This window comes from Protomyctophum parallelum (assembly GCF_964188405.1).
Source record: "Protomyctophum parallelum genome assembly, chromosome: 5".
NCBI lineage: Eukaryota > Metazoa > Chordata > Actinopteri > Myctophiformes > Myctophidae > Protomyctophum > Protomyctophum parallelum.
In genome coordinates, this window is record NC_139702.1 from 37,846,175 (window position 1) to 37,870,060 (window position 23,886).

Consider the following 23,886-nt stretch of genomic DNA (forward strand, 5'->3'; position numbering starts at 1 on the left):
GATGACGAAGCTGTCATTGCGGACAAAGTGACACACAGACACGCACACATACAGCCTCTTTACAATAGCTTCACAAAGGCTTTGCGGCTCAACAAAAAGCTACTTAACATTGAGTTTACCTGATGCCCCTGTCTGAGGAACACGATTTAGATGCAGAGAAAAAGCCCTAAAGCCCAATTTCTACTTTGTGGATCGACCTTGTTGCTGTAAATAACTGATTTCTACAGTATGAAGTAGCTATAAGTGTGCCAGTCAGGTAGGTGAACACACCCCATGCCCAGGCAAGACTCAACACGGCTGACTGTCTGGAACTGTGTCTCTTGTAAGACTAGTATAGTTTTGTATTTTTTACTTAGTTTTTTGTAAATGTTTATTTTGATGCAATTTAGTTTCAGTTAAATTCATTTTAGTTTTTATTGTTTAAAAAGGTTTATTTTAGTTTTCATTAGTTTGTTGGTTGCATGTTTTATACAGTAATGTGGTTATTTGTCAGGGGCAAGATTTTCAAGTTCAGCGGAGCCGCGTAGGTATTGTTTAATACAGATAAATACACTTGGATACAATTGACTCACCGATGTGTAGCTATTCCAGTCTCAATAAACATGCATCAATGACTCCCATGGTTATGTTGACAAATTTGACCAAATTGACATTTCTTTTTTATTTCACTTATGTAATAATAATAATTGAATACCAACCAAGTGTTTAGTTTTATTTCACTGTGTCTCTAATAACCTTGGTCTCCAGTCTGCACTGTCACATGGAATTACATCACTGATATGAGTCCACTTCTGCTTAGCTAAGCTACTTCCTGCTTTTTGTCCTTCGGTTTGATACACAGCCAATTTGGCGAGGCATGGAGGCCTGGGCTTTGCCTCACAGACAAGAACTGCAAAAAAAAGGATTGGTGGGATGTAATTTTCAAATGGAGCACTTGGGTTGATGTTGTGTTAAAGATATGCCATGTAATTGTTTTTACAACACAAAAGACTGAATGCTAGCAGTACGCATGCACGCAAGCACACAAATACATGCAGTCAAACAAGCTCAGACAGAGAGAGAGAGGGGGGGGGGGGGGGGGGTGGGGAGAGAGAAGAATATAGGGATGTGATTCATAGGCCCTATTCTTATTCATAGTTCTACATTCTTTATTATCATGTAATGTTAATGTTTGCTAAAACATTTTTGCATGAGCCTAGATGGTTGACTTAGTTAATACAGTAGGTCTGTGCCCTGTCCTCTGTATCAATCACATTATCAAGAAGAAATAAATAGACATATAAAACATCACAGTATCAAGAAGAAATACATAGAGCAGTAGGTGAGCCTCTTGTTGCAAGTTGCATGAAATCCTTTCTCACAAAAAACTTTAATATTCAACAATCAACATAATGTTATGCAAATACTTTTATAGTGGGGGTTCCCCTGGCCCTGCTTTGTCTCTTTCTCAGAGCCAAGGACGGTGGCCTGAAGAAGAAAAAAAGAAGAAGACCCCTGCATTAAACTATTTAATAAACAAATCTGTAAAATGTAGAGGTTGAAAACTGAACATTCTAATGAGGATGAGGAGAAGTTTGAGATGGCAGCTGGGTAGTGGGTACTGGCTATTGAAAGTTACAGAACTTCACAGGATTTGAGTTTTTGAGTGGTGCTAGCCCCTCCAACGTCTGTTTGAACTGTCAATATGCCAGCCAAGTCTATAGACTTTTGATGTTTGTTTAGGGCACATTTAACAAAGATAGTGGCAGCCAAGTCTATGGTCTTTTAATATTTGTTTAGTGCACTAAACGTGATGTCATGTGGCAGCCAAGTCGACTGTTAATGTTTGTTTACAGCAGTTAAACAAACATTACCAGGTGCCCCTCATTTTACACAAGTGTGATTTTTGAGCGGTGTAAGGCAAAGGCAAGCATAAACAATCACTAGCCTAATAGTGAACTGAAAATGTATTGGTCGACTGAGGCCAAAACGATCGATTAAGTGACTCACTGAAGCAGGTAGTGGGACAGCCAGCCTTAGAAATAACTGTATAGCAAAATGAGCAGAATGTCCAATGATTTGTTTTCACAGACTTGCGAGTGTGTTGGCACTTGGCGGTACTTGAAACTCCCCAGAATACACTAGTAGTGTTTAGACTGTACTCGGACAGGGAGAGCTCTCCATTCCACAGCCACACGTTTTGACGCGATTACTTGTGTGTGTGTCCGTGTGTGCGACTGTGCGTGCGTGCGTGTGTGTGTTTCTGTATCTGGATAATTATACCGTGGCTTGTTTTGGGATGTACTTGTGCTTTTTAAGTTTCTTCCCTGGTGTCGGTTCAGCCAGACAACTCTTAGAAGCCGAAGGTATTAGAATATATATTTATTGAGCATAGATATGAAGCACAGATTGGCGTCAGGGCTCTGTCCCCATTCATTCCCTGTAACATATGAATATAGATTTTTAGATAAGATATAAGACAAATTGACCTACGGTCACAAAAAAAGAATTAAGCTACAGGGAATGAATTAAGATCCCCCCCCTGGGATCTAGAAACAGATCCTGTTTCAGCCAGGTGGATGCTGGGGAGGCAGTGGGACTTCCAAAACTTCATGAGCAGCACAGCAGTTAAGCAGAGAGGTAGCAGCAGGAGAGAGAATCCAGGAATGAGCAGGCAGGCAGAGCATTTTAAATAAGCCGCTCTGATCAGGCAGAGAGTGCCCGTGACTAGTCACCTGACCAGGTAGGCACGCTCACGAGTGGTCTGCCTGAACTAGCTATGCAGGCTGCGCATCATTTAATTACATTAAGTATAGCCCAGATAGCTAAAACAAAACACCTGTGTGAAGTGAGGGGTGCTCTTAATCTTATCACACTTTTCCGTCCACTTTTCCGTCTTTGATTTTCTATCCTTTTTATCCTAAATACATACATTGCTCAGCCGATAGAATCATCGCTATTTTTCACACAAACACACAAAGCTGGGCATAGGAGGGCTAGCGCCCCTCAAAAAAACCCTGTGCTTTGTCTTTGTTTCTCTCGTCTACACTGACCATCACATTTACTGTGGTGATTATTTATCTGAACACAGGCTAGAGACTGTATATTTCCTCCTCTGGTTTTACAGATTGAAGTATGAGTAAAATGACTACTGCAGTTTTCTGGCATCCTGCTCTGTGTGCCATGCGTCAAAGTGTGCGCATGCAGTTGGCACATGCAGGGAGGGAGCTCAACTGGCTTACATGACTGTTTGCGTGCATGTGTGCTGTTGTGATTAAGTGGGACTGGGAGAAAAGGTCAGGGCGTGTGGATCTTCAAAGAAGACACACCAGGAATAGACAGACCCCCATATTGATGCTTCAGTAAACACCCACACAGAACAGAACAGCCCCCACCCTCTGGTGGCATGCCTATGCACAACACCCACAGCAGAAAAACCTGGATGTGTAATAGACTTTGAACCGGAACGTTTTAATTGTTCTTTTCCCCCTTTTTTAATTCATGGAAACAACAAATTATAGAAAATCTGAGAGTTAAGGAGAAAGGCGGGAGCAGAGATGAAAGGAAAGGATATACTATAAAAAGGGAGAAAGGGGACACAAAGCATCCTTTGTGGTTTGTCATTTTGTCGTACTTTCAGTACAGGAAAACATCACAAGGCCTGCTCTTTTCCAGCCAGCTGGAGCAAGCAGTAGGCAACACTGTAAATCAGTTTAGCCCATGGAACAGAGGTGTGGCACTTATGCTGACGTACTGTTGTATGTATGGCCATGTCTGCTTCTAAGTAATGGTGGAAAAAATAAATTCTGCAACACTGGTATTAAAACTCTGTTTATTTGATTCAACATTTCGATTACTAGCATCTTCTTCAGACATTCCTGAAGAAGAGCCTAGTGATCGAAACGTTGAATCAAATAAACCAGTTGAGTTGAGTTGAGTTTTCATACCAGTGTTGCAGACTTTATTTTTTCCTCTTGTACTGCCTTTTGTCCAGTACCTGGGCTAGAGTGGATGTGCATGCTCTATTACCTTTGCTTCTAAGTAATGCCCATAGTGTTACACACCAGTGACGCGATATTCAAGTGCTATTATTGCATATTTTAAATCAAGTTTAAATCATGTGTGGTAAACAACATACAGCTGAGCAAAATCTCCTGCTGAACGGTGTGAAACCCACATGTTCAGGTTCACAGGAACACACTGGCCACTCCCTGGCCCATTCTAGCACTCATATTTCCAGCTCAGCCACTTTTTCCCCCAATAACCTTTACAGCAGCCACTGACTTTGTTATTAAACGAGGTCTGTATTTGCGTCATAATAATAATCATAATTTAAATTGTTGTATCCTTATTAGTGGCATCATGTTAGTTCACATTTTTCCTCTTAAGTGTATCAACAATAATAAAATAAATGTTACTTTTGACTTACAGTGAAAAGGGTATCTTTGAAAGACAAAGAAGCACACTGTCAGACACTTGCCAAAAAAATGTTGCTCTTTATTAAGTTGACGTTTCGGTCGCTTAATAATAATAATAATAATGAATTGCATTTTTATGGCGCTTTTCTATGCACTATGTGCCTACTCAAAGCGCTTACAATGGTTCATTCATTCATACATATTCATTAGAGTCTAAGCGACCGAAACGAATGTTTGAAGGTCTACCAAACATCATTAGAGACAGACATACAAGACGGAATCAGATTTAATTAACAGAAAAATCAGGGCCGGATTAACACCTCTGAGGGCCCCTGGGCACTGAAGCTCGAAGGGCCCCCCCTTCACCCACGCGCAACATTTTTGCTGTTTTTTGGTGCCGTTTTGGGGCGGTTTTATGCCGTTATATTGGCCTATTTCCGGTCCCCCCCCCCCCCCCCCCCCCCCCCCCCCCCAGAGTGACAGCCAATCTAGCGCATTGTTGCTGCTTTACACACACAATTTGCACTTTTCAGCTGCCCTTCTCACCAACAAATGCAACAATAAAACACTAATCTTTTTAGACACCATTTATTTCATTCGGATTAGCAGGGACAAAAAGAAAAAAGGGTCCTGGTGCCCAAGGGCCCCTGGGCACGTGCCCAAAGTGCCCATATGGTAGATCCGGCCCTGAGAAAAATGCTTTGGATGCAGAAATACCAAAACACACGGTGCGATAATATCACAATATTTAAAATCAATATATAAAATAAATGTTTCAAATGTCACTCAGGGGATTAGGGATGCTATCGTTCATGTGATTAATGCAGAGATGCACTCTGGTTTTGAGGCTTTGTGCTTTAGCTTGTTTCTCTTGGTACAGAGCTGGAAGCACTGTTTCGCTAAAGCTAGCTAAGCTAATCAAATCAATGTCAAATCAAACTGGTTAAACGGTAAATAACCTAGAGATCAGCGAGAGAGTCACTACAATGTATAGGCTGGCTGTTTCACTCCTGTAAATGAAATTTACAATTTAGGCATAATCCAGAGCGATTTACAGTAAGCAAGAACAATATATTGCTCTTCAAACAAAACAATAACATTTTCAGCTTGAATATCTACAGTATGATAGCTGCAGTCACAGGCTGTGCATGAGGATGCTTACACATGATACAAAAGTCCATATAGTGGTGCCGGTCCACAGGGGAGTAGTAAACTCAATAGAAATTTTGAAGGAACAAGAAAGCGGCCGCACACACTAATAGCCAAAGTGCCAATACTTTATTTAGGACACAGAGTACAAGAAACAAGTTTCAGTCACAGGCCCACAATAATATTGTCACAAGCCCACAATAATATTGAGACATTTCTGTTATTGCGGTGGATGTTACAATTTCAATTCTCACAAACATAACATACCCATATATGGAGAGTCTTCTGGCACGCGGGCAGTATATACTCTACCGTTTCACTTCAAGGTGTCATTAGGGGACTAGTCTCTTTTCAAAGGAAAAGAGGGTGTTTTTCCTTTATTTGCTAATGGGTTCTCAGATTGCTTGGGGACAGAAGTAGCTTCTCCGCCCCCAAACAATCATTTAATTCATTCACTACTCACTTTAGGAAGTTCTATGCTTACTTGTAAACACATCATGCACTGCAAATTGTATTCATGTTTTGTTGTTGTGGATTGAACAATTGATGCTAGTTTACTACGCAGATATGGTTGCATGTTATATCTTACTCACTCACACAGAGATTTTGTGAATTTGATAAGTTGATAAGTGCCTAAATTGTAGTGATTCAGTTAGCCGAGGTGTGTAGTTCACTGTGATTGGTCCACTTTTTGTAGCATTATAGGGACAACTGCGACACATGCAGTACATACAGGGGACATGCATGCAGACCTCTTCTAGACGGCTGGCCCCCTTTGATGTCATGCCATAAAAAACTAATTACAAACTACAAAATAACGTAAATTGAGAAATACAAACAGACTAACAAATACAAAAAACTAAAACACACACAACAAAACACACATTCTAAATCAAGACATCCAAAGAACATTAAAAAAAATATATATATATATATATAAAAATAAAAGAAAACTCCAATATAGTCAATATACAAAGCAGTTCATGGTCACAAACATCATCCAGACAAGACAGGTTGGCTAGTCAGGTGACAGCTATTCAGGTTCAATCGGGGGCACGAGTGTAATGGCTCGTACACACTGCCTGATATTTGCTCCGATTATGCTGTCGGGGAGCATTTTTGACGCTCGCTGACAAAACCCCCGATCTGACGTAAAATCGGGCTTCGATTGGCGAGGTTTTGCTCGCTGTGTGTGAAAGGAGCTGATCCAGAAGATCCAGCGCCGATAAAAGCGGTCGCCGACGCCTCCCCGACCATTTCTGAACATCTAGCACGTTTGATATTTGACTCTGTCGCCGACTGGATATCATACAGTATGAACTGGGTTGCGACTGCGCCCCGATAAGGCCTGTATTACAGCCAATGAGAGCACACTGCTCACAGCACTGCTGTCTATCTGTCGGTAAATCCCTGTGTCGTACATATTGGTAGCCTATATTAGACCAATATTGCCTTTACGCATTTCACTTGAATAATGTTGATAAAACCTCATCGGAATCAACAGTGCAGAGCAAACTTTTGGACCTCGATCGTGCGTGTGTGTGCGCGCGTGTGTGTGTGTGCGCACGTGCGCGTGTGCGCGCGGAGAGAGACAGAGACCTGTGTGGGTCTCGCGCTTGTATCACGATTCAATTCATTTTGACATGCACGTGCGCATGTCAAAATGAATTGGAATAAAAAAAACAAATGATGTTTGCTTATATGTATCAGGTCTGGATCGCATCTTGGTGAACTCTTGCAGTGTGTGATCCCTGGTTTGGCGATCAATCGTTAAGTGTGAAAGCCACAAAGATATACGATCTGATGACTCGCCAACAACTTTAAAACTCCTACAGTGTGTAGGGTCCATTAGGCGGTCAACATGGGATAGAAAAGGCTACCATGCTTTACTGAATTTGGAGATTGAGCCCCGCAATGTGTATTTAATTTTTTCCAATAAAAAAAAACTATAGTATGTCAGATATCCAACGGGAATGTGAAGGGGGGGTATGTTTTTTTCCAATGCATAAGAATAAGACGTCTTGCCAGAAGCGTCACAAAAGCGACAAGGTCAGATTGATATTTAGGCAGGGGAGTTTCAGGAAGTTTCAGGAGTTTCAGGAAGGACGCCAAATAGGGACAAAATAACTGTTTAACTGAGTGGTACTGTTTGACTAGTATGAATCGGTCAAGATTGTTCTTGTCGTTTAAAAGGTTGTTTATTAACCCATTCAGGGCGGGAACCACTTTTAGTGGTTTACGCATTATGTTATACTTCTGGGGGGGGGGGGGTCCCTGGAACAACATATTTTCAGATGGGGGGGGGGGGGGTCTGTGGCCAATTACATATACTACTTGGGGTCCTTGACATGAAAGAGTTTGAGAACCACTGACCTAGTCGAAACATAGGTTTTTCAGAAAACTGTAGAATGGAGCTCAGGTTAACATGCCCCCTCGTATCCCACCAGGTGCCTGAGATCATCAGTACGCTGAGGCAGGCGGGGAAGAGCTCAGCGCGCAGCGATGATGACATCACGACTGTGCCCAGCAAGCCTTCAGCCAACTCTTCCTCTGAAAGATGCCTCAGCTCCTCGTCTCTTCCCTCGACAACCACAACCTCCAAGGCACCCTCCGCCACCAGCCCCGCCGTGTCTCCGACCCTCTTTGCCAAGAAGTTTGAGGTTCTGTTCTGTGGCCGCGTCAGCGTCCCGCACAAAAAAGCCCCGCCCGCTCTGATAGACGAGTGCATCGAGAAGTTTGCCCAGTCTCTGGGCTCCGTGGAGGGCGCCAAAGGAGAAAATCCCGGGGGATTTGCCGGAGGGCTGAAGAGGGCGTTGGCCTTCCAGTCCAATGGTTTGGGGAACGGTGGGATTGGTCATGGGGGCAAGGACAGCCCCTCCAGTGGGAGACATCCGGTGCTGTTCAAACGAGACCCCAGCTTCCCCTCTCTGCAAGCCTTGGATGAGAATGGGCTGTCACCACAGATCACTCGCAGCAGCAGCAGTGCAGCTCTCACACACTCCCACACTGCTGGAGTGCTGCCCTCCAGCCTGCGGGACAACAGGACAATGCTGTTCATGGTAGGGATGCAAGACATGCATATTTCTAATCAAATACAGCTAAAACGCTGAATGAATGAATGTACACCACCACACTGGACAGCAACCTTACTGGGCCAAATTGCTAATAGAAACAACACCCCAAACACAATCTGATTCTATTGCATCAGGCCAAGGTCCCACATTTTATAGATGGGGGCTAGGGATCATAAACTGATATTGCATTTGCAGTTACCAGGTCACAAGAGCAACAACTCTGATTGCTACGTTTCATCCTATCTGTGTGTGTGTGTGTGTGTGTGGGGGGGGGGGGGGGGGGGGGGGGAACCAGTGTTTTCCAATGTAGAAAAAAAACTCAAGTCACTTCCTGACTTGCCTACGTAATAGAAATGCGAGTCAAATAGGACCCTGGACAGACTTAAGTCCTATTCATACTCCAGTTTTAGGTGATAAGGTGGTTAGTAAAATCAAGAGAGATGTGTTTGGGTGAGCGGTGAGTCACTTACCAACGCGGTGTGACGTCATGTTGTAGTCTTCGGGTGGTCACCTTATCACCTAAAACTGGAGTATGAATAGGCCTTGACTAGTGAAGTACATAGCCAATCAGTCTTTATTCCAGGATACTAATAATAAAAGTTTATAAACTCGAGCTGTTAAGGTTGTCTGTCAGTCTGACTTTGCTCCAAATACAGTATGCCATGATGAGGGCAACGGATCCTTGATCTTCAGCAGCATATCTAACATTACAGGTTGTTCCACCACCGACAGAGAGAGAGAGTTTAAAATATCATAGTTTAGGAAATAACACTGTGGCAGCAGCACTGACAGCGAGAGGAAGTGCCATGAATCAGGTGAGCTTAAGTAGGGCGCCAATTTGGTCAGCTGCTTGACCCGTCACGCATACAGTACATCGGCCACATAGTGCTGCTGCATATGCATATTATAAAGTCCTCCAGTGTGTCGGCCTGAACCAGCTCGCAGGCTATACACATCATTCCCATAAGTAGTCTGAAGAGAGCATAATCTGCACACATAATCACGGACAGACCGTGATAAGGCAGGATCTGCACACAAACATGGACAGACAGTGAGAAATTTTTTTTGCGCACACAATCATGGACAGGCGGTGAGGAATGATGTATGATGTCTTCGCATGTAAGCAAGGTAGTAACACAGTAGGCACTTTCACCCTGGCGTCCCCATTTTGGGCATGTCAGTATAGTGTCTCGCATTGTGAGCTTCTATATCGTCTAATTGTCGCTATTTGTCATACGACAAAGTATATAGGACTTCACTTTCAAAAAAACTTTTGGTAATTTTATCGTCTACTCAGGCTTATGTGAACATCGCAGACAGTTTTTAAGTTGCTTGATTCAGCCCCCATCCTATACAAACCCATTGTAAATTAAAACTCTATTTTTAACCAAGATAGATTCATCTAAAATACTCTACCTTTTTTCTGGTGACTGATGGTGTCCTCTCAATATGTGAGGGGGCCATGGTTTTTCATTTACTGTTTTTATTTATTTTTAATAATTCTTTTTTATGTGTTTGTCTCTTCCGGCCTCCTCCTGGAGGAGGTTCTTTTCCAAAATAATTATAAATAAATAAATAAGAACAGTAAATGTAAAAGCACGCCCCACACGTATTGGAAGGACACTATCAATCACAATAAAAAAAAAGGTTAGGTTAGGAAGGGGACGGGGCAGCTAAAATGAATATCAAATATCTAATTACTGAATCAAGTAACTTAAAAACCGTCTGGGGTGTTCACATAAGCCTGAGTAAAATGACCAATATTTAATAAGTAAAATATCCCTTTAAGCCAAAAAGAAACCCTCCACCTGAAGATGTGCAACACTGGCAGCAGCACTGGCTGATAATTATTGATTTTGGCCAACCTTGTTCAATTTGGAATTGGCCTTGGCAACAGAGATGGAATTGGAAAGGAGAGACGGGGAAGTGGAAGGAGACACTGACAGGAATGAAAGTCACAGTATGTTTGTGCTTGCTCTGCGCGTTGTTTTAACAAGGTGAGGGATGTTCGTTCTATCAGCATGTGTAGTTCTGCTGGTTGATAGTTGAGCCTAATTCATATTTATGTTAACATTCTTGTAATTTTTCGTATGAATTAGGCCACAGCAGAGCTCAGCTCAGGCAATAAACTCAATTTGTCAGAATATGTCATGTGGGCAGTTTTTGATAGAAAAAGATTAAGTATGCCCCCCGCCCGGCTAAGAAACTTATTTCAATAAGTACATTTTATTTATAAAGCACCTTTCAAAACAAAGTGCTGTACAGTGAACAACAATATAAAACAAGGAGCAATAACACAACGAGAAATAAAAGCAGAAACATTGACAACATTGAAAAAGGTCGGATAAAAAAATTGCAAGACAAAATGTAACCTAAATAAATGTGTTTTTAACAAGATCTTAAAACCGTCAACAGACTCTGCGTTTTTAATCGATAAGGGTAGGCCTTTCTCTGTCACCTGACAGAGAGAACTGAGAGACCTGAGAGAGAAGTAAAGGCTGATCATCAGATCTGGCAATCCTATTTAATCCTAAGTGTATTGGGGCCACCCTGGTGTCAGCTACCATGCAGTAATTACCACACCACAACTAACCTGTGTGTGTGTGTGTGTGTGTGTGTGTGTGTGTGTGTGTGTGTGTCGAATTTTCATGTTTCTTTGTTCTTTATGCTGGCTGTTTGCTGCTGTACTGCAAAAGTCTGAATTATGCAATTGGGTTCCTCGACAAACGGGACGTATGTTGATTGAATAGGTGTTGACGCAACTCCGCCGTCCGTACATCAGACGTGTTTTATCTAGTAGGATAAAGCTAGGGGTGAGGTGAAGGACCGTCTCACTGAGTCATAACTAACACACAGCTGGGTGGTAATGGCTTTAGAGGCACATTGGTTACTTACACACCACTTTGTTCATTGACAAGAGGACTTTGAAGTGCAGTGCAACTTGAGGTCGCACAGATTTATCACAAGGACACATTCTATAGGTGAGGTCAACTGCAAACATAGTTACTGTACAGTGTACACTGAGGCACACAGCAGACCCACCCTCCCTCCCCTGGCCAGTGGCCACCCATTTGACTCAGCATGTACTATGCTGCTGACTGCTGGTCAAAATGACATCATTTCCGCTACTGTCCCTGACCTTGTGTTTGACCCTATTGACTCCCCCCCCGGCAACGCCACCCTTCCTGTTCTCCTTCCAGAGCAGGAAGTTGTCAGCGTTGGTACAGGAAGCAGGGGGTATCTATTTTTCAGCAGACACGGTTGTATTATTAATAACAACCACATCCTGCTGGTGCCATCATGACACACACCATGACTTCATCATCATGACCTCATGACTGAGCAGTGAGCACTCATTCCCAGCCACAGTTTAAAAAAAACATCCCTGGAATGAAACCCTAATGAAGAATTTGGTATTTGACGTTGTGGGTCAAAAGAGCGTGAGGTTGAACTTGACCTCACAGAAGAGATACTTTTGAAGACGTAAATCGGGGTTGCCCATAAAGTGGAACAAGGACACAAAGGACTGAATGGAGTGTGTGTGTCAATCCGAAAATACTCACTCACTCTATTGCTCACTATGTGTTTTAGGTGGGGAGGTCTCAGATCTTCCTGGTTAGTCCAGACACTAAGAAGGTTGCCATCGAGAAGAGCTTCAGAGAAATCTCCTTCTGCTCACAGGTATGTACTGCACTGGGTTAGGCTTAGTGTGCATAATGTGGGGCAGTGGTGGGGTAGAGTGTCCGGGCGGGAAGTTGGTGTCGAAGTGTCCTTGATCAAGACACTGAACCCCCTAATTGCTCCCGATGTGCAGGCTGGTGCCTTGCATGGTTTCCTCTGTCATCGGTGTATGAATGAGAAAGGGTGAATGTAATGCACTATGCATCTATGTAAAGCGCCTTGGATAAAGGCGCCATTTACCATTTACTATATGGTTTAATACTCAATACTAATCACACTGCCTGGACATTTTCTCCGTAGGGTATCTGTCATGTGGATCACTTTGGCTTCATTTGCAGGGAGACGGTGGACGGAGGGAGCTGCCACTTTGTCTGCTACATCTTCCAGTGTACAGATGAATCACTGGTAAGATGGGGAGGCAGAGTGTACAGGCGTTGAGAAGAATGGTGCCATTGTAGCTCTGAGAGGAACACGCAGTGATGGCAGAATGAATTGATATGGACTGGAAAGTAGACTATGCAGAAAAGCTGATTACAGCACAGTAAAATACGCTGTGTTCATTTATCCATTTGCAACTCCAAGAGTGTACAAATGTAACCAAATGGACCCCCGTAACTGTTGAGTTATAGCTGCTATATAGACTACATTGAGCTGCTACAGTAGATGTCACACTGCACATCACAACACCTCTTTGACTTAAGGCTTAGTTATTTCCCTGAGTTGTGTCTATAAGGCAGTAGCCATGCAGTTTGCCGATATGTGCTGACAGTTGTAAACAAAACCTGAAATGTTAAAAAAAAAATAGGAATTTCACAACCGTAATTGTTTATTTGGGGAATAGTGATACTTTTATTCCACACTCTTTTTAAAAGCTCTGTGGATGTTTTCTTTTCTTTTCATTACATACCGTATAAATGTTATCAATATCCTGTATGAATCTCAGTTTACACACATGCACATATACATCGATAGATGTACAAAATATGTCCATGCATATGCATTTCGTGGCAATAAAAAGCATATCGATCAAATAATCAATCACCCATTAATGACCACTGATGGCATTACTGTGCTTCCACACAGGTGGATGAGATTATGCTGACTTTGAAGCAGGCGTTTTCTGTGGCAGCTCTTCTGCGGAGCGAGAGGACCCAGAGCCAGCAGTGTGACAGCTGCCCCATGCAGCAGCTACACAGACTGTGTGAGGGCATCGAAGGTAGGAACACCACTCGCCCCGTTTAAAACACCACACGTGCCCCGTAACCTCGCGTCACCAGACTTAGCACCTCCAGGAAAGCCTGGTCTGTGTTCCAAAATCACCCGTGTGATACGGTCTAGGCGTGGTCTAGGCAAAGCAAAAGCAAAGCAAAGTTACTACTGTATGTTTACCCAGGGTAACTGGACTAAGCTCAAGAACTTGGTTACAGCCAGGCCCTGCTCATAGAACATTTCATGGTAGGGGTTCAATGCCTTGCTCAAGGGCACTTCAGCGGTGGTAATTTTAACGTGCCGGTCCGGGGATACGAACTAGCGACCTTCCGATATCAAGACCGCTCCGTAAACCGTTCGGCCACCGCTGCCCAGGCCAGGGGTTCTCAACGTTTTTGGCTGGGGACCCCCGGAAATGCTTTGGCTGTGTCTCGCGTCCCCCACCCCGCCCCGTCCCCCTCCTCACCCCCAATACAAATTGACCGCTACAATAACCTTAATAATAGGAAAAATACATCATAAATAAATACTGAAACCAGATATAATCATTAAGGAAAGTTTATTGCGTTGCTTTATTTTGGCCCCCCCTGGTTGTTTTTAGTCTCGCCAGTCGCTACGAGTTCTAATAAAATATGGATATACCAAACAAACTATTCCAATAAGTACTTATTGGGCAGGCCCCAAAATTATGATGGCCTTGATCGCAGCAAATAATTTTCCGCTCCTGACCGCATCAGAAACCTGTAAATGGTATGCTATATCCAAAACGTTGAACCCACAGCCACTAATTAACCACTTTCACCTTTAAAATATTATATTATTATATTAAGAAATTATAAATAAAAAAATTAACAGATCTACATGACATGCTCACAGCATGACTCGTGATCTTGGAGATCGGCTATTTTTGCTACTGTTGTCACATTGTAGGTGCCATTAGTTTACAAAAAACTTTTTTTTTTTTTTTAACTTTGTTTGGCAAGCATAATCAAATGATTTGATTCATGTCATATTGTCATTAATGTCATTTACATTTCAAGTATGTAGTTGTGTGGCTAATGTTGTGTGTAGTTGCTCTTTGCCACCCAGTACTAGAAAGTCATGCAAAGTAAACAAGCCTGTTGGTCACCATCATGTGTTGTCACAGTTCCATATCTAACAGGTATTATTTTATGTGTGTGTACTATTTTAAGGTCTTCACCCAGCTAAGACTAAGTTGGAGCTTCAGAAACACTTGGCCTCACTGGACAACCAGGAGCAAGCTTCAGTATTTGAGAACACGATGGTAATTAATATAGTACTGTGTACTGTATATAGTGTGTGTGTGTGTGTGTGTGGTATTCTGTTACTTCATCAATAGGCTTGTTACAATTATTACATAATCACCAAATCACAATAATATTTTACATAATCGTCATAATCATTTCCATGTTAAAAATCTTCATATAAGGGGGGCACGGTGGCACAGTTGGTAGTGCTGTCGCCTCACAGCTAGAAGGTCCTGGGTTCGATTCCCGCTTGGGGCGCTGTGGGTGCTGGCGGCGTGTTTCCTCCTCCGCGTCATCAGTGCCCATACCCGAAGGCGGGGTTGGCAATAGGGCCTTTCTGTGTGGAGTTTGCATGTTCTCCCCGTGTCCCCTAGGGTAGGTACCCTCACAAAAAACATGCAGTAATCCTGGTCTCTAAACTGCCTCCCCCTGGCCAGCCGGGGTGCCTGATGGAGGGGAAAGGAACTGGTTGGAATAACGTGTTCCTTCCACGCGCTATGTCCAACCAGGGAAACTCCCCCCTGTCAGGTGTAAAGGAGCAACTTGGACACTCAAGCATGAAGGAAGCATGAGTTAAGTCCGTTGCTCTCCCCAGGTTGGTGGAGGGTGTGTAGAGCCCAGGATCACATTAGATGATTGACACAGGGGTGAAAAATGGGTTACAAAATTGTGGGATAAAACATATATTAAAAAAAAAAAAAAATCTTCATATATTTTCCAAACATTTTCAAAGCGTCACGTTTTGAGCTTGTAGATCTGCCATTTCCACTATTAATGTTATTGGTCATCTGCTTTGTTATCTGCTCTGTACAACTTTTGTTTACCAAGCCTGAAAGACCAAACAGAAATGTATTTTGTAATTCATAATGTTCTAACAGAAACAATTAAATCCATAATATCAATTAGTAAAATGTCATAATCATGACAGCCCTATTCATCAATAAATGCACTGCAAATGTTTGTATGTTTATTTATTGCCATGCAATGCTGGTTTCACTAAACTCATGCTGAGGCCATGGACCGTTTCATTCTCATGCATGCTTGCGCAGAATGCAAATTCATACAAACTAGACCAGTGCCCGGCTGTACAGACAGACGTACAGAGACATGCTTCATTTATAGATAGAAGAAGAGCAGACACGTCGCCATGGGACGTGCGTTCCGCTTGCTATTCATGCAGAGAATCAAACCTGTCGGTCCACAAGTCTAACTCACTGCATCATGAACTAATCACAAGTTCTTCATATACTGTAGGATTCACAATGACACGCATGCCGTTCTTTCAAGAGCGCATGCATATTTTTACCATTCTTGGTGTTCCAAATGCCAGTACGCTCTCTTGACTGTCTGTTTATAGTGGAGACTGCACCACACAACTCTCTTGCTGTCTGTGGTCTACAACATTATAACATAGGGTCTCCCGACAAAACCCCATTTCTTCAGATGCTATAATTTGATCAGTCTGGTCTTAATATTATTATTCCAGTGAATGTTGCTTGATGTTGCTGTTTTACATTCCATTATTCTGAGCATGGCTGCCCATGTGACTACTGTTTGAGTATGTGCTGTACAGAACTACATGTAAACCCTTCCTGCATACGGTTAGGGGGCCATCTGCTGGTGATAGACTTAAACTACTGTTGAATCAGTCTTGAAGCACACACACACACACACACACACACACACACACACACACACACACACACACACACACACACACAGGGTACTATTTACCCAGTGTGTGTCACATTTCTTGTGACACCCTTTTGATTCAACTCTGCAACCTATTGTGTAGGTATGTTTGTCCAACATACTTAAGCTGTTCATTTACTACTAGCTTGGGAGCAAACAATTTATAAAATGTCAGAACGTTTGTTTTTTTCCCCTAACTACAGAAATGTATAAACCATCCACTGCATGGATTGGATTGTACCAATTCCTCTGCCAGTATTTTATCAATTACCAATATAGACTATATAGTAGCGTCGCAGTCCCGCCCCCGATGAGTGGCCCAGAAGAGAATTTCCCATTCATTTTTCCCATAGACGTTTCAGAAATAAACACAATTTTGGGCCGAACAAATAATTAGAAGAAAAAACACTTTTTTACCCTTTTTTTTCTTCTTTCTAATTATTTGTTCGGCCCAAATAATTGTGTTTATTATGATTTGTCACCATCAGAGTTGGCTTTGTCCGAGGCTTACAGGTCTTTAAATAAATACTTTCTGAAACGTCTATGGGAAAAATGTATTGGGAAATTCTCTTCCGGGCCGCTCGTCGTCATGAAAGGGGACGGGACAGCGACGTTCTATATTGAAACGCATAAATAATCAATATTATTACACTAGCATTAGGAACTGTGAAAGGACATTATTAAAACATACTTGACACCATATCATGTTACAGAGGGCATGCCCTAAGAACGACCAGGAGGAGAATGAGCTGGTGATGGCCAGTCTGAGGAGCCTGTACGAGGACCGACAGAAGAACCACATGCACACACAGCATGCAGACAGCAAACAGCAGGTACAGTTCCCGTTCACATCATTGTTGATTTCTACAGCAAGTTTTAGTCATAGTCTTTTGAATAGTTTTAGTCGCATTTTAGTCACCTGGAATGTTTTTTGTGTTAGTTTCCTCTGTCGACTACTTTCATTGCTGTTGTCCTATTCCTCCATTTCGGAGCAGTGTTTCTCAAAGCATAGTAGGTATCTATGCGATGTATTTTTTAGTTATAGTTATTCTATTATAGTGACTCATAGGAATAGACTAAGTGACAACCAGGTATAGTCTGGTGACCACCGGAGAGACGGGTGACAACCGGAATGTAGACGGCACCTGGGTTAGCGCCCCAGCCTGTGTCCTCCGTGAGGAGGAAGCCCAACAAACCTTGGTGAGGCCTTTAGGAGGGCCATTATAATCCACCACTCCTGAATGGAGTGCCTGGTGCTGGGAGTCTGGTGCAACGCACAGGTCCTGGCCTGGGCCTGGTGAGAGCAGGAGTGGAACTGGTGAGATGTAGGAGGGGCCCGGACAGAAGTCAACCCACAGAGCCTAGTCCTTCCACGCGCCAGATTTTGGTTCTCCCAGTCCCGGCAGAGTAGTTCCGGAGCAACGGATTGTGTGGCCTTGCTCATTCCATGATGGACTGATCGAGGGTATAGCTACTGGGACGTAAGTCGGGATTTGATCAACCCCGGCAGGGTCGCCTGAGTGAGGGGTATGATGTTGGAAGACCCGAAACCCCGATGACCTCAGGAAACATCACTGAAGATACGTCCCAGGTGCATCCATGCAATGTATTTTTTAGTTGTAGGACGGTATATGTACTTGTGTAGGTTTATTGGTTGCCAAATTTCTCTTGGAAAAAGATTGGGAAACTTGAGCTTCGATTTTGCCTTTTTCCTTACGTGCACACACACACACACACACACACACACACACACACACACACAAACACACACTGTCTCTCTGTACATAGGTGTGTGAGGAGGCGATCCCAGCCCCAGTAGATATACAACAGCAGAGCAGCAGTCGACAGCGCCTGGAACAGTTCAAGACCAGAGCCAAGCGCTCCCTAACTGAGTCACTAGAGGGAATCTGGAAGGTAGGTACACACGCTCTGCCTCTGAGTTGGTTGCATACGTGCATGTTTGCGTGTGTACCAAAACTCCCTCAAGGAATTCGGGGTCCTTCAGGCATTCGCATGAGTTGCCGTGCGTCTTCTTTGCGTGTCCATACTGTACTTTTTATAGCTCCCGTAAACCTTTGCTGGCTGTGCTTCATTCGTTTGTTATGCTCTTCTGTGTTACTCAGGAAGCTAAATAATTATGTCCTACTTGGAAGGAAGATGTTTCACTTGCGTTACACTGTGTGTGTTTGTGTGTGTGTGTGTGTGTGTGTGTGTGTGTGTGTGTGTGTGTGTGTGTGTGTGTGTGTGTGTGTGTGTGTGTGTGTGTGTGTCCATAGAGCAGTAACAAGTCCAGGGTACCCAGGGAGAACAGTGATGGAGGTGACAGCTTCTCCTCCAGTTCCACTCTCAACAGCAGCAACCAGCCCTCACAAGAAGACTCCCTGTCTGTATCCTCCACACTACGGCCTAACAGCCCACTCAGGTACGTGTTTACCTTTACAAGTACCGGTACCTTTATTGTCTTGTATTGTATTGTATCTGTATGCTGCAGGGCGGGTCCAAGACAAATTTCTCCTTCAGGACTAGGAGACAAAAATTAAGAAACCTTGAACCTTTACACAAAGGTAATAGAGCATGCACATCTACTCTAGCCCAGGTGCTGGACACATGGCAGTACAAGAGGAAGAAATAGAGTCTGCAACACTGGTAGGAAAAACTCCGCTCCACTCCAATCAATAAACCAGTGGAGCTGAGTTTTTCCTACCAGTGTTGCCGACTCTATTTCTTCCACGTGCTTACACACACACACACACACACACACACACACACACACACACACACACACACACACACACACACACACACATTTTAATAATTTATTTATGTCCACATAAGAGATACAATACAAGGACACAAATATTTACAAGGTGCTGTACAGAGTGCAATCGGCAAATCCCGGACAAATACCCACACGCCCTTCAGGGGCACAAGTAACAGCGTCTTCGCTATTTGGCGGCTACTGTTAGTAGACGAGATTGCACAGATTTTTTTTGGCATCCCAAGTTGTTGGAAGCCTCTTACAACCAAACTATGTACATGTCCTATAGGCTGCCGAAGATAAACACAAGTAGATTGCACCTGTATGGTGGTCTGGAGGAGCGGCTGGTATTTAGTGACTTTGGTCATAAAGGCTTCCTCTAAGCTAGAATCAAGGGTGCAGGCCACTTCAAGACTGAAAACTGATCTGTTCTCTTCATTGACAACAATAACATCTGGTGTGTTAGCAGAGAGATGTGCAAAAATGTCAGGATTTTCAGTACAGAGTTGAAACATGGAAGGTTTGACACAGGAATGTTTGTACATTGTCACAGACAGTGTCAAATGTTTAGATATGTCCTTTGTTATGAGATCAACTATTCTGTCGTGGTGTGCTATGTAAAGCCCTTTAAACTGCATCCTTATTACATTAAAGATGGAAATAACACACACACACACACGTACATGCACAACCTGAAACCATTCTCACTAGCCTTGGTTAAACTAAACATTTCAACGCAAGGTGATTTTAAGAGTACAATAAAATAAATTAGTAAAATAAAAACAGAAAACCAAAAAAAAAGTTTTCTATAGCTGTGAGTTAAAAGACTTTCAGTTTTATGGGAGTTTGTTCCAGATATGTTCCATGAAAAGCAAAAGCTGCAAATCCATGTTTAGTTCTAATTCTAGGGACCGCAGACCTGTCCCAGATGACCTGTCTGGATGGTTTGTGATGGCACAAGAGCAGAATTGTTTTTTGCCCTAAACCATTCAATGCTTTTTTAACTAACAGTATTATTTTCAAATCAGTTTACGTCTATGAGATTTATATGCTCAATACAGATCTAGCTAAGTGGCTAGGGAGGGAATTTGCCTCGCATTTGAGTCCAATCTGCCAAATGACTTGGTGAGATGGTCTAGATCGCATTCTGTTCAGAATCGGTTGTAGTGCGGACATAATCGGACAAATCAAAGCACATTCGCTGGAAAGACATCATGAAACCATCCCCTGTCAGCCCTGTTACAATCAGCAGAAAGCAGTTTGGAAGGAACAAATCAATGTTGATGGCAGCCGCTGTTTTTGTATCTACTAGTACTTAGTGCCAGAGAAAATGAAGCAGCTCAATGTTTATGCCGTGAACCCAGGTTGGCACCAATACTACAAAAGTTGGGTAAAACGGGAGAGTCACCACATCTAACTTGACGTTTTTAATTATTTTAATGCAATGTTTTTCAGCACCACACTTCCTTTTTTTCCGAATCCATTCTATTGTTCTGCCAACTGCCATGCCGTCAAGTTGAATTGTGAGCTTGTAGTGCGGCTATTTTCTCTGCATGACATGACCACCCGTGATCCTCCTCCCATTGTGCTGACGCTCATCTCTTTCTGCCACAGGTGCCACAACTCCACAGGGGACCTGAAAGGCCTCGACACCTCTCTACCCCTCTCCCCTTCCTCCCCTTCCCTCAGCTCCCTCAGTCCGTCTCGCGATGCCCAGTCACAGGGCTTCCGTCGGCGTGCCAGCACTTACAGCCACCCATCCACCCCCTCCTCGACCACGGACTCCCCGCCACGGATGCACTGTCAGACCCCACAGGACCCCACAGCGGCCACCAAGCCCAAGCTGGTGCGACACTACTCCGTCAGCACTGATACGCCACACCAGAGCAAGTAAGGAGACTTGATCAAACATCAGTGACCCAAACTTGTGTTTGGGTCACTGATGTTTGATGCTGTCGAAATGCAAATTATATAAAACAAAGTAAAATCATAAGAAAATCGAGTAACGGCAATTTTTAAGTTATTTATATGGTCCTCTTTGCATTTTCATATTTTTAATTAAGCATTAGAATGTATTTTTAACGTTTTTATAAAAACTACTATTCAAATCCACCGTGGTGCCATCCGGCTTTGTCGGGCGTCTATGCGAACACAATTGACTCGTGTTCGGGGGAGGGAAGCCGGGCAGGAGCATGATATTTGTCACTACATGTATTCCTATGGGCTGGGACAGCACCTGTCAGCAGGAGTGTTGGGCGGGAGGAGTAGGTTGGTGGGAGGCCCTACGTCCTCCCGGTGGAGACTCCTCACTGGCAGGGCAGGTCAATCAGTAGGTGGATTTCATTGGAATAACAACTACAGTAAATTGGGGAGAAAAAAGGGCTATAAAATGATTGGCTACTCTAAATAAGATCAAACTAAACTAGAAACAATAAGAAATGAAGTGGATGCTTTACATCTAAAATCATGTATTTGTTAGTATATTAGCCATTCTATGGTATACATTGAGAAAATTGAAGTCAGCCTTGTAACGGTGATTGTGGTTGAACGCCTTTGTAACGTTTCGTATTGGAGGGCTTTGCAATGGGGGATTCTGATTAAATGGCTTTGTCCGGGACAATGGTCAACAGACTGCTTTGTAATGAATATTCTGATTACACAGCTTTGTAGCGGCCATTCAATTGGGGATTCTTACTGGACGATTTTAATTGGTTTGCTTTATAATGATGATACCAAATCAATGGCATTGTAACAGTGATTCTGCCTGCATCATGGTTTAGAATACTCATTCACTCAAAGGTGCATTCAAGAAATCTTCAAATACACCTTTTATCCTCTTTGTTTTTCTCTTTGTCGTTTTATTCTCATTTGGTTTCTTTGTTCAGTAGTATCATACCAGTATCATACCAATCTAAATTTGACTCATAAGTGAATCCAGTGTATATAATGTAGTAGATCTCAGACTAGAGACTACATATTTTAATGCCTTCCCACTCACATGTTCATGTTGAAACTTGAGACTTTTTTTTAATTCACCCTTGTGCAAGTCACTGTGTGGTTTATAGTGTAAAATCATGTCTCTAATCAATTAATTCAGTTCACGCAGTTGTTATTACAAGTGCTGCATTTTTAACTCTTTAATGCTTTTAACGATGCAGTGAGTTTACAAAAATACATTCTGTAACCTACTGAATATGGACAAAAAACCCAATGCAATTTTGGTTGCATTGGGGGCATGGATGTTACATTTGTTACATTTGAACATGTGAAGTTTGTCCTCTACATTTAACCTATCCTAACTATTCGGAGCAGCTATTATTAATAAGAGCAGTTTGTCGGGGCGTCTACGCAAACACAACATATCCCCATTGCAGCCATAAAAATGAGTGACCAGGTGGGTCACCAGGGATTCTGGATTATGAGAGGCTTTCATTTTGAAATGTAAACTTTTTCCCCCCGGCGGGGGACCATTACTACACTGCCTCTCTCTACCCATTCAGCTGCGGCCATCCCATCATAGTTCAGTATGTAAACTATGGGGATGCGCACACAGATCCGACACTCCAAAGGTCCAACGTACGGAAATCACCCGTCGCTCCCAAACATGCGTTGGTCCGACATGCGTTGCACTGTGGTTGCGGTTAGGGGTTTGGGTTAGGTTCTCTATTGACAGTCGGACCAATAGTATGTCGGGACTAAAGCCTGTACCCAAAACAAGTGCCAGTAACACTGGTATGGTCCTTTATCACAGTGCATGCCGTAATTTTCTGCTTCCATGGGGACATGAATACATTACACAAACACACAAAGAAGGTTGACTTCCTGTCATCAGTGTGTGGTGCTTGCTGTTCACATCCATGGGGGGATCAGCTTATTTATTTATTATGCAGTTGCCTCCTTTGCACTTGCTCATCTCTTGCTCTTCTTTCTGTTTCCACTAAACAATTGTAATACTTCATAAACATCTTCTCTAATCTCGTCTTTATTGTTCTGAACATTTTTCTCTTGCCTCTCTGCACATATTTCTCTCTCTCTCTCTCTCTCACTCACTTTCTGTTGACTCAGACGTCCTCCAACCGACTCCACACTCCTTCCCACCCTTCCTTGCCCTTCACCCTCTTCTTCTCCTCTTCTTTCTCATCATCCTCCTTCATCCCCCTCTACTGGGGCCCGGCTCAACAAAAGAAGGTGAGCGGCACACTTTCAGAAAGTTGAACACAGATAACAGATTTCCACTCATCCTTTCTTCCTTTTTTATCTCTGTAGTCGTTTTATAACTTGAATTTCACAAACCTCTCACATGTTGTTGTAGTTTTGTTTCACATTCTCTTGCACTTGCTCTCTCTCTCTCTCTCTTTCTCCCTCTCTCATCATGCCTCCTTTTATTCTACTGCCACCCTCCCCCTCGCTCCATCCCAGCCCTCTGGGAGGTCTGCGTGCTCGCCTGCACTCATCCTCTTCTGTTCCTAACTTCCTGAAATTCCTGGCTCCCGTCCATGAGAACGATAGCCCTGAACTAAAGTACAGGTATACGCAAACAAAACGACAACAAAAGAATACATGGCTGAAGTACTGTATATTTGCATTATTTAGTCTATGTGTGAGCGTGAGTATGCACATGCGTGCGTGCTCCTGGGCATATGCATACTACTTGATTG

The 23,886-nt window shown here is 43.1% G+C and overlaps 1 protein-coding gene across 1 annotated transcript in view; it reads left to right on the top strand.

The window, feature by feature from the left end:
* tbc1d1 (TBC1 (tre-2/USP6, BUB2, cdc16) domain family, member 1) overlaps positions 1 to 23,886 on the top strand; it is a 70,332-nt gene that overhangs the window by 13,156 nt on the left and 33,290 nt on the right. Inside the window, exons 3-13 of the mRNA XM_083764456.1 lie at positions 7,994 to 8,605; positions 12,212 to 12,301; positions 12,602 to 12,706; positions 13,385 to 13,517; positions 14,704 to 14,795; positions 17,184 to 17,303; positions 18,259 to 18,384; positions 18,747 to 18,892; positions 20,843 to 21,118; positions 23,294 to 23,416; positions 23,648 to 23,755. Of these exons, the coding sequence (XP_083620582.1) occupies positions 7,994 to 8,605; positions 12,212 to 12,301; positions 12,602 to 12,706; positions 13,385 to 13,517; positions 14,704 to 14,795; positions 17,184 to 17,303; positions 18,259 to 18,384; positions 18,747 to 18,892; positions 20,843 to 21,118; positions 23,294 to 23,416; positions 23,648 to 23,755 (1,931 nt within the window). The remainder of the gene's footprint in view (positions 1 to 7,993; positions 8,606 to 12,211; positions 12,302 to 12,601; positions 12,707 to 13,384; positions 13,518 to 14,703; positions 14,796 to 17,183; positions 17,304 to 18,258; positions 18,385 to 18,746; positions 18,893 to 20,842; positions 21,119 to 23,293; positions 23,417 to 23,647; positions 23,756 to 23,886) is intronic.